This window comes from Mustela nivalis, assembly GCF_964662115.1.
Source record: "Mustela nivalis genome assembly, chromosome: 19".
NCBI lineage: Eukaryota > Metazoa > Chordata > Mammalia > Carnivora > Mustelidae > Mustela > Mustela nivalis.
Window position 1 is genome coordinate 4,283,862 of NC_139038.1, and position 13,597 is coordinate 4,297,458.

The 13,597-nt window shown below is 46.0% G+C and overlaps 2 protein-coding genes across 2 annotated transcripts in view; one reads left to right on the plus strand and one right to left on the minus strand.

Annotated features, from left to right (window-relative positions):
- The window catches only part of RBAK (RB associated KRAB zinc finger), an 813,856-nt gene that overhangs the window by 438,687 nt on the left and 361,572 nt on the right, over window positions 1-13,597 (minus strand). The window lies entirely within an intron of this gene.
- On the plus strand, window positions 58-5,825 carry LOC309854212 (speedy protein E4-like; the record flags this gene model as incomplete). The annotated part of the gene is made up of 6 exons (XM_082713044.1): window positions 58-172; window positions 668-865; window positions 1,735-1,793; window positions 2,277-2,362; window positions 5,410-5,578; window positions 5,763-5,825. The coding sequence occupies 6 exons, from the start codon at window positions 58-60 to the stop codon at window positions 5,823-5,825; spliced, it is 690 nt and encodes a 229-aa protein (XP_082569170.1).

Below are 13,597 nucleotides of genomic sequence, written 5' to 3' on the forward strand. Positions count from 1 at the left end.
ATTTGCCCAGAAAGGGTCTCAGGTTTCTGGGAGGCCAGAAAGAGCTAGGGAGAAATCATGGCTGATGATCAACCTAATCAACCGCATTCCCAGTCTGAGGACCAGAGTCCCCAGCCTAGCACCTCAGGGTACCCCTTCAATGTGGTGGATGATGAAATCCCAGGACCATCAGGTGAGAAAGGAGGAAGAGGAACGGACTTGAGAGGCTTGGCTAGTAAAGAGGAATGGGTACAAAAGTCAGGAAGGAGTGTCTGAGTAGGGTGTGTGTGACAGGAGAGATCCAGAAAGCCGGGGATTGGAGAAGGAAAGTATAGGAGTTGGGGACAAAACTGTAAGCATGGAAGGAATACCCAAGAAGCAGGGAAAGAGGGTTAGGAGATGAGGTCCAAAGAGGAGGTAAAGGAAGAGAGGTAATTATGTCATTATTCCCAGGGGAGAAGTTATCTACAATGAAATTTTGAGGATGGGGGTGGTGAAACAGTGCCAAAGATGAATGGGGACAGATGTGTATCAACAAAGGAGAAAGATGGAAACATGGTTGGGGAGATGTCAATTGTCAGGAAGGCTGGAGAGAATGAAGGGGAAGTTGGGGTTTTTGGAGGGGGAGAAGGGGTGGCTGAATTCCAAAGACAAAAGCCTCATACTGTAGCCTGGTTTCTTCACTCAGCCCCCTGGGTAGACCCCCGCCCCATGCCTGAGTCCCCCACAAGGAAGAGAGGAAGGGATGAGTCAGATGAGGAGACAGGCTCTGGCGCTGAGGACATCTGGGTCGTGGAGTCACTGTGTGGCCTCAAGATGAAGTTGAAGAGACAACGGGTGTCTTCAGTGCTCCCTGAACACCACGAGGTCTTCAAAAAGTTGCTTGGTAAGAAGATCTCCTCCAACCCTCTTCCATTTTCTCTTTAAATTCAAGAAGCTTCCAATGGAAAAGAATTTTCCAGTGGAAAAGAATTCTCTGAAGGTTGGTGAGCTCTCCATCCTTGGAGGACTCCATAATGATCCGTCACTGGGGACACATAAAAATGACAGAGGATTAGGTGAGACTTGGAGAAAGGTCTGTACTTGGGATGAGAAAGCTTGGTTTCAGTTAAACTCCTGAGATGTCTTAGTTCTTATTGGTCTTTTGCTTTTTTTTTTTTTTTTTTGATATTTTATTTATTTGTCAGAGAGAGAGAGAGAGAGATCACAAGCAGGCAGAGGAAGACAGAAAAAGAGGGGGAAAGCAGGCTCCCCGTTGAGGAGAGAGCCTGATGTGGGGCTCGATCCCAGAACCCTGGGATCATGACGTGAGCCGAAGCAGAAGCTTTAAGCCATGGAGCCACCCAGGTTCCCCTTATTGGCCTTTTGACTCTAAATGTCTTTGGCTGTGTGTGTGGAGTTGGGCAGGGGGTGTGGAAATGACATGCCATCTTTAGACCCTTATGTCACTGTGGGATGAGAAAATGACAGGGAATGACTGTGGTCTCCGCAGTGGCATGTCCATGCATGATGAGACAGCTTCCCTGTTGACCTCCCATCCAATCTTACAGGTGTGCTCCCTCAGCCTCCCCACGCCAGAAGCCACCAAATTTCCCTGGGAGGTGACTGGTCTTTGCTCCCTTTTGCCCATCAGCCTCACCGCTGGCCACATCCTGGAAGTTCCCCAGGAGAGGCATCATTCTCCTCTTTGCCCTGGAACGCTCCCACAATAACCCCTTTCTGCTTGTCAACCTGACCTATGCCCTCTTTTCACAGAGGATCCTGTCATTCAAAAATTTCTGGCCTGGGACAAAAATCTGAGCGTATCCGACAAGGTATCATTGTTCTCCACTCAGATGTGTTCTTGCTCCAACATCTGTCCTGGGGCAGGGCGATGCCTCCAAAACCCTGTCTCCAACCTCATCCTGCCAACACTTCCCGCTGGGGACCTCGTGGTTTCCTGCAGGTCCTCTGGGACCTGAGTCCCAGGCGTGCCCCTCAGGCTGTTGCCACCTTAAGTCCCTACTCTCTCAGCTCTTGGGTGGGGCTCCCTTGGCTCCAGCTTCTCAGAGACCCTCCAGAGGCCGGCTGTCCTGAAGACAAGCCCTCAGACCAGCACAGCTTGCTATCCTGGGAGCACCATCAACCCTTCCCTTGACTTCTTTGGTTTGCAACCAACCTGTTGACACCAAATAAGCAAATTCACCCAGTCTGTCAAAGCGGGAGCACCTGCTCCAGCCTCCTGTCCCCATCCCCCACTGGTTTTCCTCGCCCAGGATGTCACCTCTCTCTGACACTGTGTCTCCTCTTGCCACCAGTATCTCCTGTCTATGGTCATAGCTTACTTCAGCCGTGCTGGCCTCTTCTCCTGGCAGTACCAGCGAATCCATTTCTTCATAGCCCTGTGAGTATTTTTGTCTCATCCCTCAGTAGAATTCGCTACCTGGGTGGATGGAGGGGGAAAGTGGGACCCTAACCTTTCATCTACTTTTTTTTTTAAACCATTTGTAACTGTTTATTACCCTACTTTTTAAAAACACTGTTGACCCCGTGTATAAAAACGATGGGATTATAGTATAGTGTTTTTTAGACTGTTTCTTGTAAACACAAACATCCCTGACGTCAGCCAGGAGAAGCAAACAGAAGACCCTTCTAAGAGGACAGAAGGAAGGAACGGACACGGCCCTGCCCTGAGCAAACAGACTAGCGAAGCAGCCGGTCCTGATCCTCCGTCTGTCCCCTTCCAACGGCGATACCAAGCATAATTGTTTTCCTCTACGAATTCCCAGCACAAATGCCTCGATTCACGCCCCCAAGACTTAGCACAGATCTGTTGTGAGTGTTTCCGCGGGTGTGTCTTACAACACTGTCCCCAAGCCTGCGGGCGCTATGTGCATGAAGTCCTTCAAAGCTCTGGTCTCCTCCTCCACTCTCCAGGGCCAGTGGTGTTCTGGGTCAAGGCAAGGCTTCTGAGATTGGATCCAACCCTTTCTTCTTCGTCCGATTTGCTCATCCCCTTGGTGTTTCAACCTTCTAAGGACACTTCCCTCTGTTCCTATATTGCGTTTTCTGTCTAGGTAATTTTGCACCTATACCTGAGGAAAACAACTTGTCCTCAAGGTCAACTTCAACTCCCAAATCTTCAGATGCTCCCCCCTTCCCCGCCCCGCCAACCTCCCTGACTTCTGCACCGCAGCAGCACTTCTGTTAAAATCCGAGTGTCATGGATATTCTGGACTATGGTTATTGCCTATCCACTCACCGTTCCACCCCCCTGTCCCCTTCCCCAATCCCATTAGACTCGATGCCTGCAGGACTTGTCAACATATTACCACACTCTCAAAGCACTGCAGAATTCCTTCTGTTTTGCATAGGTTTAAGTTATGTTGGGACTAGGAGGTGATCAGTATTGCACTTGAACATGAGAAAAAGCATCATTTATTCATTCAACAAATACATATAGAGTACACCTAATGGACCAAGGACATGAGGCAATGGGAAGAGAGGTTCAAGAGTGCGTGTTGAATTAATGCACCCAATGAACCCAGTCCTGTATTAGTCATTTGGTAGGAAAGTCATGGTTACAGAATAGAACAGGGTCAGCTCCTGCCCATGAGAGATGTATATGGTCTTGCTCTATGGGAAGACAGGTTTGTGCACAAACTCGCTAAAGGGAAGGGGTGGGTGTGGGTGTTCCCCCACAGGACATGCCCTCAGGCTTCCCATTGAGTTCCCTCTCCATCCTCAAGCTAGGAGAAGTCTCTGCTGAGCCATGCCTTCCTTTTTTAAAAATTTTTTATTTTTAATTTTTTATAAACATATATTTTTATCCCCAGGGGTAGAGGTCTGTGAATCACCAGGTTTACACACTTCATAGCACTCACCAAAGCACATACCCTCTCCAATGTCCTTAATCCCACCTCCTTCTCCCAACCCCCTCCCCCCAGCAACCCTCTGTTTGTTTTGTGAGATTAACAGTCACTTATGGTTTGTCTCCCTTCCAATTCCATCTTGTTTCATTGATTCTTCTTCTACGCACTTAAGCCCCCATGTTGCATCACCACTTCCTCATATCAGGGAGATCATATCATAGTTGTCTTTCTCTGCTTGACTTATTTCGCTAAGCATGATATGCTCTAGTTCCATCCATGTTGTCACAAATGGCAAGATTTCATTTCTTTTGATGGCTGCATAGTATTCCATTGTGTATATATACCACCTCCTCTTGATCCATTCATCTGTTGATGGACATTTAGGTTCTTTCCATAGTTTGACTATTGTGGACATTGCTGCTATAAACATTCGGGTGCACGTGCCCCTTTGGATCACTACGTTTGTATCTTTAGGGTAAATACCCAGTAGTGCAATTGCTGGGTCATAGGGCAGTTCTATTTTCAACATTTTGAGGAACCTCCATGCTGTTTTCCAGAGTGGCTGCACCAGCTTGCATTCCCACCAACAGTGTAGGAGGGTTCCCCTTTCTCCGCATCCTCGCCAGCATCTGTCATTTCCTGACTTATTGATTTTAGCTATTCTGACTGGCGTGAGGTGGTATCTCATTGTGGTTTTGATTTGTATTTCCCTGATGCCGAGTGATATGGAGCACTTTTTCATGTGTCTGTTGGCCCTCTGGATGTCTTCTTTGCAGAAATGTCTGTTCATGTCCTCTGCCCATTTCTTGATTGGATTATTTGTTCTTTGGGTGTTGAGTTTGCTAAGTTCTTTATAGATTCTGGACACTAGTCCTTTATCTGATATGTCGTTTGCAAATATCTTCTCCCATTCTGTCAGTTGTCTTTTGATTTTGTTAACTGTTTCCTTTGCTGTGCAAAAGCTTTTGATCTTGATGAAATCCCAGTAGTTCATTTTTGCCCTTGCTTCCCTTGCCTTTGGCGTTGTTCCTAGGAACATGTTGCTGCGGCTGAGGTCGAAGAGGTTGCTGCCTGTGTTCTCCTCAAGGATTTTGATGGATTCCTTTCGCACATTGAGGTCCTTCATCCATTTCGAGTCTATTTTCGTGTGTGGTGTAAGGAAATGGTCCAATTTCATTTTTCTGCATGTGGCTGTCCAATTTTCCCAGCACCATTTATTAAAGAGGCTGTCTTTTTTCCATTGGACAGTCTTTCCTGCTTTGTCGAAGATTAGTTGACTGTAGAGTTGAGGGTCTATTTCTGGGCGCTCTATTCTGTTCCATTGATCTATGTGTCTGTTTTTGTGCCAGTACCATGCTGTCTTGATGACAGCTTTGTAATAGAGCTTGAAATCCGGAATTGTGATGCCACCAACTTTGGCTTTCTTTTTCAATATCCCTTTGCCCTCTTGATGACTGAGTGGCACTCTGTGACACTGGGTAATAAGCAACCTATGTCCTTGCTGGGAAGCTGAGCTCAGGTGGGGGAGGGGCATCCTTCCCGTCCTGCTCCTGAACAGCCACCTGATGTCTCTCTCCAGCTACCTGGCCAGTGATATGGAAGAGGATAACCAGGCCCCCAAACAGGCCATCTTTTCATTCCTCTATGGGAAGAACCGGTCCGAGCGACCCTTGTTCCACAAACTGAGATTCCAATTTATACGATCCATGAACTGGAGGACCAGGGTGTCCCGAGAAGAGTGTGAAGAGGTAGGTTGGCTGGAGGGATTTAGGGTGTGGGGCCCAATGGGAGAGAGAGGAGGTGCAGCGAGGGACATGGGGATTTGGGACCAGAAAGAATTAAGGGTCTGGACGACAGGAGGGAGCAGGTCGGGGGTCGCGGGGGCAGGGCCCATATGGAAGTTGTGTTCTCATGGGGCCGCTTGTCTTCTAGATCCAGGCTTTTGATCCAGACCTGTGGGTGTGGGGGCGAGACCGCCTCACTCTGATGCCCTAGGTCTCCTAGGGCCATGGAGGCCTGAGGTCATCGGCCTAAGGGAAGGTAGGTTACTGTCCTCATGGGTCCAGGCACAATGATTTCTTGTGTAATGAGGAGATCTGAGGAATCCAGTAGCTGAGCCCACACTCATCTCCCTAGCCCCACACGTCAGCCTTCCATGCACTATGAGGTGGAAGCCGTACACGCACTCAGGTCCCAGCCACGAGCTGACAACCCCACAGAGCCATGACTCAGGGAGACGTGTGGAAAACCTTAAGGACCTCAGGAAAACTAGTTTGTCACAGAGGCATGGACTTGGCTGAAATAATTCCATGGAAACCAACTGGGCCCAGATGATAGCTCTGAGGAAATGTTGACTTTCTGTGAAAAGGGAGCAAGTTTCCAATTTTTTCCCCTACATTGTGTTTTTACTTTCTCTTTCATGCCTCAGAGATATGAACTCTGGGGATTTATTTACAACAAAGTAAATGTCTAACAATAGGACATTGGATGGAACAGTCTATGTATCCAATAATAAAAGATCAATATGGACTAGCTGTGTGTTCATCCACATTTGCTTGCGAACACATTGCTTATGTCAGATGGCATCTGTGAGTCCTTTGTGTCCCCTGCCCACTTCTGGACGAGTCTCTCATCTCGTTCCATTACATCTTTCCCCTCAGGTTCACAGTCAAGGAGTTTGTCAGAATGAGTGAACCTTCAGAAATACTAGTTTCAGGGTGCCTGGGTGGCTCAGTGGGTTAAAGCCTCTGCCTTCAGCTTAGGTCATGATCCCAGGGTCCTGGGATCGCGCACCACATCGGGCTCTCTGCTCAGCCAGGAGCCTGCTTCCCCGTCTCTCTCTGCCTGCCCCTCTGCCTACGTGTGATCTTTCTGTCAAATAAATAAAATCTTTAAAAAAAAAAAGAAATACTAGTTTTAGCATAGCTTAATGTGATCAGCACATAGAGTTATAGATTTGGGCAGAGGATTAAGTAAAGATTTGGTTTAAATCATGTGAACTAGTTCTCAGTCCATTCGAGCTCCCACAAAAAAGTTCTACATGGCTTTGAGCAACAGACATTTATTTCTCATGGTTTGGAGGCTGGAAGTCTGCGAGCAGGGTGCCGGACCCTTTACAAGGTTGCAGACTAAGAGGGTTCTGAGTTATGTCACTGGGGTCTCTTTCATCAGAGCACTACTGCCATTGTTGAGGGCCCCCCCCCCCCTCGTGGCCCAATCATCCCAAAGACCTCATCTTATAGCACCATCACCTTGTGGGTTAGGATCTCAAGGTACAAATTTGAGGGAGGTGAAGAGACAAACATTAGACCATGCAGCACTGACCAAATTTAGGACTAGGTGTTATGGTTAAACATTAGGATCTAGGGTTAGAATGGAGGATTAGGTGGTCTCATGATTCATGATGTTGATGTTTGCAGTATGGTTCTTTGTTCAGACATTAAGTAGCAAAAAAGGACCAAGGTGAGTTTCAGGTCGAAAGCAACATTCTCTCAAGTTTGTTAGTTTGTTTTGTTGTTGTTGTGGTTTTGTTTTTGTTTTATTTTTAAAGATTCTATTTGTCAGAGACAGAGAGAGAACACAGGCAGGGGAGTAGCAGGCAGAGGGAGAAGCAGGCTCCTCATTTGAGCAAGGAGCCTGATGTGGAACTCATTCCCGGTTACCTGAGCCAAAGGCAGACGCTCAACCGCTTGAGCCACCCAGGCCACCCTCTAGTTTGCTTTACTCCCTGAGCAGAATCACCTAGAGTCCTGGCTATCAAGCAGATAACCGGGTGTGACCTTAGGCTCATGAAAAAATTTGGGGGGTCAGGGTCACCAAAGTCCAAGAGTCATAACTGAAAATGAATTGGGGTTTAGAATGAAGGATTAGAGATAAAGTTGGATTTATGAATTAGTCTAAATTCTGGTTAGAACTGACCAAGATGTCTGGAGCGTTGACTCCTTGTGATCTGACTTCCTCTCTTTCTCTCAATTTCAGATCCCTGAGCCCCGGGGAGACGCAGGTTTACAGCAGGAAATCAATCTAGACACTAACAACAGGCATGAGGAAGGAAGAGAGGAGTCTCTTGTCCAGATAATCTAGAAGAACCCAAGACCTTATAAAATTAGCTAAAGGGAATTTTCATATTGTACTCCGAGGAGCTGCGAGTACCTATAGGAGACCAGAGAAGGACAATAAGAAACCAGGCCTTTGTTCAGGATCCACCCTTTCCTGGGGTGGTACCAAAAATTATGTCAGATTTTTTTAAATTCAAATCTCGTTTGAGGTAGGAGTTGGAGATCCTGTTTTTTATGCATTGGGACACAAACAAGGAGGAGATTACTTCAAAAATATAAAACGAGAGACAAAGGATTATCATAACCTAATATTACGCCATGAATTTCATTGGTATATTTTGAAAATGTTGTCCTTAGAACTATTTTATTTATTTTTATATTTTATATTTATGTATTTATTTATAAAAGTTCTGAAATAGTCATAGTTTTCAAAACATGTTCCTACAAAGTTTTGTGATGAGATTACACCTGTAGATAAAATATTGTTGACATATTCGGGATAGGTTTTTGTGTTTTTACTATAGCTATATATCAATTACACTTATAACTAGGTAGGTGATTCCCTCAAGTTGTTATTACTGTAAATGTTTATTTGACATGTAGTCTTCATTATTAAATTGTGGGAATCAGTTGTAATTCCTTTACTTGCCTGGATGACACGTTTGTAAGTTGTTTTATGTTATTTTAGGTTATTAAAGAGGACACTGCAATGTGTCTCTTGAGGAAACATAATAAAGATAAAAGTCTTCATCTTCGTGGTGTTTGTGGTCATCTCAATGGTCTTACAGTTCACTGTCCAATGATACTCTTTCTTAATGGGGTTGTGATTATTCAGCCATACTTCTTACCTTTGAAAAATAAGAGTAAGTTTTTTTTTAATGAGAATGTGAGGTTTTTTTTTAAGATTTTATTTATTTATTGGACAGAGAGAGATCACAAGTAGGCAGAGAGGCAGGCAGAAAGAGACAGGGGAAGCAGGCTCCCCTCTGTACAGAGAACCGGATGCAGATGCGGGCGGTCTCGATCCCAGGACCTACAGATCATGACCTAAGCCGAAAGCAGACATTTAACCCCCTGAGCCACCCAAAGGCCCCAAGTGCAAGTTACCTTTTATGTAGAAAAAAAAAAAAAAGAAGGGGCGCCTGGGTGGCTCAGTGGGTTAAAGCCCCTGCTTTCGGCTCAGGTCATGATCCCAGGGTCCTGGGATCGAGCCCCGCATCGGGCTCTCTGCTTGGCGGGGAGCCTGCTTCCTCCTCTCTCTCTACCTCCCTCTCTGCCTACTTGTGATCTCTCTCTGTTGAATAAATAAAATCTTAAAAATAAAAAAAAGAAGATAAAGTGAACACTGAGCTTGTGTCTTAAAGCAAGAAACAAGGCAAAGATATTGAGGCAGGAAAAGGGAAAGAAGGAAGACAGAGCTATGGGGACCTAGATAATCTGAAATTCACAACAAAGGCAACGTGCCTCAGTGAGAGTATGCATTTTAGGCGATGATCCATGGCAAGCAGACCCACAGGTGCAAGGGAGCACCCTTCTTTGGAAGAAGGAAAATCTACAGTATGGGATGAAATAGAACAACTGGAAAGAAATGAGGCTTTGGGAGAACTTTCTGAGAAACACAGTAAGATAGGAGGAGCTAAAGCTGTCAAATAACAGAGGCATGGAGAAGAAAGAGTTAATGGCAGGAATCCTGAATATTGGAGGAAACCATCTTGGGAGATGGTAGCACCAGAGAATACTGGGGCTGTCTCAAATACCAAGCTTCAGTGTCCGCGGGAAGCATCCCATGGATGTCTTGGCACATAGATGCATATCACCCGTCATGAAGATCACCTGAGCTTGGTGACCAGAGTTTTTATTGGGGTTTCATTATGCAAGTGTGATTAACTCCATCATTGGCCATACCTCGAACACAGTCTCCAACTCTCTTCCTTCCCGTAGAGATTGGGCTGATATCAAGTGGTTCAAAGCCCCACCCCTGTTGGGGTTCCTGGTATGGCTGGCCCTATCCTGACTCATCTCACCAGCACAAACTCAAGTTTGGTCCACGGGGCCCAGTGTGAGTAACAAACACTCCTATCACTCAGGATACCAAAGATGTAGAGGTTCTCTCCCAGGGAGCAAGGAAGGAGAGGTATCTGAAAAATTATTTATACAACACACTGGCTATGGTAGGAGATTGGCAAAACTCAGGTGGTCAGGGAAGGTAACAGTTTGGGGACAGATCTATCACAGGAGATGTTGGAGAAGTTGAACAAATAAGGATTGAAATAATGGGGTCCTCATGGGGATTTGGAATAGCTTGGGAGATGTGAGATATTTAGGAGATGAACACAGCACTCTAGAGGAACAACAAGCAATGGAGTAAAGAGAAACCAAAGGGAAAATTGTGTGTTTGTGTGTGTTGGGGTTGGGGTTGGGGTGCAGTTCTGATAAATGAGATGAAATCCTCAGCCTGGAGCAATTTCAGAAAGTGAAACCACCAAGGTCAGAAGAGCCACACGGACATCAGCATCTGATTACAGCAGCTCAAGGAGAGGGATGGCATTCAGAATTGGGACACAGTTGATGGACTGGGAACAGCAGAGGCTAGATTCTGCAGACACGGAAACAAAGAGGAGAAACAGTATGGCAGCTTGGAAACAGATATAACATATGAGACACCTAAGACTTAAAATGTATATTTAAGAAGCTTTAGGTCTCTGCAAGGTGGCAGGTAAAGGCAGATTAGGAAACAACTCAAATGAGGAAAGACCTGAATGTAAAGGCACAAGAAACAGGACGGTGGATGCACATAATAAAGCAGTAAACAACAGGCAAGAAAGCAAACAGTCCGGTGACTGATGCCAGGTGAGAACTGGGAGTGCTTGGGAACACTGGAGCAGAACATGGTGGTTTCAGCCTGAACACCTAGAGAAACTGAGATCAGGACGAATCCAGTTGAAGAGAAGGGGGAGCCGAGGCTGCTGAGAAGGGGGTGAAGCTTAAGAGACTTGGAGGATAAAGAGAGGGACCAGCTGAGAAAGTGGGAGAGGCTAGAGGCCACCGAAGGCTGAGAAGGAATACGGATCCAGGGAGGTGGTTCGGAAGTGTGAGCTGATGGCAGAAGCACGTGTGGCTCCCAGAGCACAGAAGAGTCAGAGCAGCCAAGCTTCTGGAACCGGAAAGCATCCAGGGCTATAGGTGGCCGCTGAGGGGAGGTCAGGAGGCAGCAAAAGCGAAGTTCAGCCACACAGCAGAGGAGCAGCGGGCTTGTCCTGAGAAGCAGGAGTGATGGAAGAAGTCCAGTGCCTGGAGATGGAAAAGTAGGAGAGTGGTGGGGATCAGGGGTGTGATGTGGCTCAGTCAGTGAAGCAGCTGCCTCGGCTCAGGTCATGATCTCAGGGTCCTGGGATCGAGTTCCGCATCGGGCTCTCTGCTCAGCAGAGAGCCTGCTTCCTCCTCTCTCTCTCTCTGCCTGCCTCTCTGCCGACTTGTGATCTCTTTCTGTCAAATAAATAAATAAAAATCTTTAAAAAAAAAAAAAAAAAAACAGAAGTAGGGTCTTAGAGAGGAATTTATACACCCATGCTGCATCATTCCCAATAGCGAAAATGCAAAAGTGACCCAAGTGTCCACTGACAGATAAAGAGACAAGCAGAATGCAGGCCACACATACAATGCAAGCAATATTCGGACTTAAAAAGAAGATTCTGGCATCTGTTCCAACATGGATGGACTCTGAAGACACGATGCTCAGAGAAACAAACCAGTGACAAAAAGACAAACACTGGATGAGTCCACTTAGGTGCTGAGAATAGTCACAATCAGAGCGATAGAGAGGACAACACTTGCAGGGGACAGGGGGAGTTGAGGCATTACTCTGTAATGGGGACGAAGCTTCAGTTTTACAAGATGAGAAGTGTTCTCGAGACGGATGGTTGGTGGTGGTTGCACAAGCACATGAAAGTACTTCATGCCCGTGAGCTGTATGTTTTAAAGGTAAAATGGTAAATTTCATGTTACATGTAACTTATCACAATTAAAAAAAAAAGGAAGAAAAAAACTGAAGTAGTGTCTACCTGCATTTCCCTAGTCCCGTAACTTCTAGAGCTCTGCAGTCATCCCCTCCGTAAAGAAGAGTGAAATGGGATTATTAGTTAAGTATATTCACACGAGCTATCAGGAATTCCTCTCTCAAAAACTGAAATATTTAAAAACATCTAGAATCATCAGCTAATTGCGGAAAACGGTGTGAATTAAAGATAGGTATCAAGGTGAGCAGCTAAACTATGACAGAACCAATTTCATAAAGGAAACAACTTCTATTGATTTGTATTTTTCAATAAATTTAGCAGGACACGGTTTCCAAAAAATGAGAACATTCTCCAAAAAATAGCCAGCAGAGATTACTTAGAAATTAAAGATCAAATTGTTGAATCTTTTTAAAAACCCCCAAGTAAGAGACTTACGTAACAAATGGGACACAGAATATCTAATTTAGGAATTGTCTCCGATAACAAGAAATTGAAATGATGAAATAAAGCTTGAGATACAAAAGCCAGATCGAACAGATTCCACTTTCAGAAAGAGAAAACTAGAAGGACGAACACAAAGAATCAAAGGCAGAACCAAAAATGATACGTGACCTGAAAAATCACACAAGCCTTCACGTCACAAGGGGCCATTCAATTTGCAAACAAGAATACTGCGGGGGGGGGGGCGGAATACAGATCTACAAATTTCCCAATAAAATGCCCCACACCAAAAAAATGGAGAAAAAAAAATGCCTAAAAAGTTACAGGTGGGGGGACGCCTGGGTGGCTCAGTAGGTTAAGCAGCTGCCTTCGGCTCAGGTCATGATCCCGGCGTCTTGGGATCGAGTCCCACATCGGGCTCCTTGCTCCGCGGGGAGCCTGCTTCTCCCTCTGACTCTGCCTGCCACTCTGTCTGCCTGTGCTCACTCTCGCTCTCTCTCTCTGACTAAATAAATAAAATCTTTAAAAAAAAAAAAAAAAAGTTACAGGTGGGGGGAAAAACTCCACTGACCCTGGAACCTGCCATTCTACTTCTCACCTGAGAAAAACCCTTGGACAACTGTCCACGGCTTGTGAAAGAAAAAGAATTTCAAACCCAGAACTGTATGCCAAACCAAGCTATCATTTCGGCCTCCAGATATCAGAATCTTGCAAGAAAGCAGGACAACTGATTATCACAGGAGACACTTTCCTCAAAATGTTCAAGATATCCTCTGCCGGAGGCAAGCGAGAGGGCCACCCCAGAGGGCCATGGGGATGCTGGAGCCTCCTGAAGGGGGTGTTTCCGATGCCACTGCTGCAAGCAGTGGTGCTCCGGACTGCCGACACACGACTCCTGTTTCAGAAGAAAAGTGCTCAGCAGACACGTCCCATCACCGTGTTTACAAAACATGTATCAACACAGGGTTTTCTACCCATGACGGAGGTGCCACAGCCGAGACTGCCCGAGACTAAAGGAATTGAGCCAACAGAAAATCCACAGCAGGACACTGTAATTGATCCGGGCCAAGTGAGCTGATGAACTGCCACGGAGAGTCACAACTTTTTGGGTTCAGTGAGTCCACAAGGCAAGGATGGGAGGGGTCAGAAGACTGACCACGTGATCAGCACGACGGCTTGATACCACTCGTATCAACACCAACATCCAAAACGAGATGTCAGCAAACAGAATCCAACACCAGAATGAAAAAAA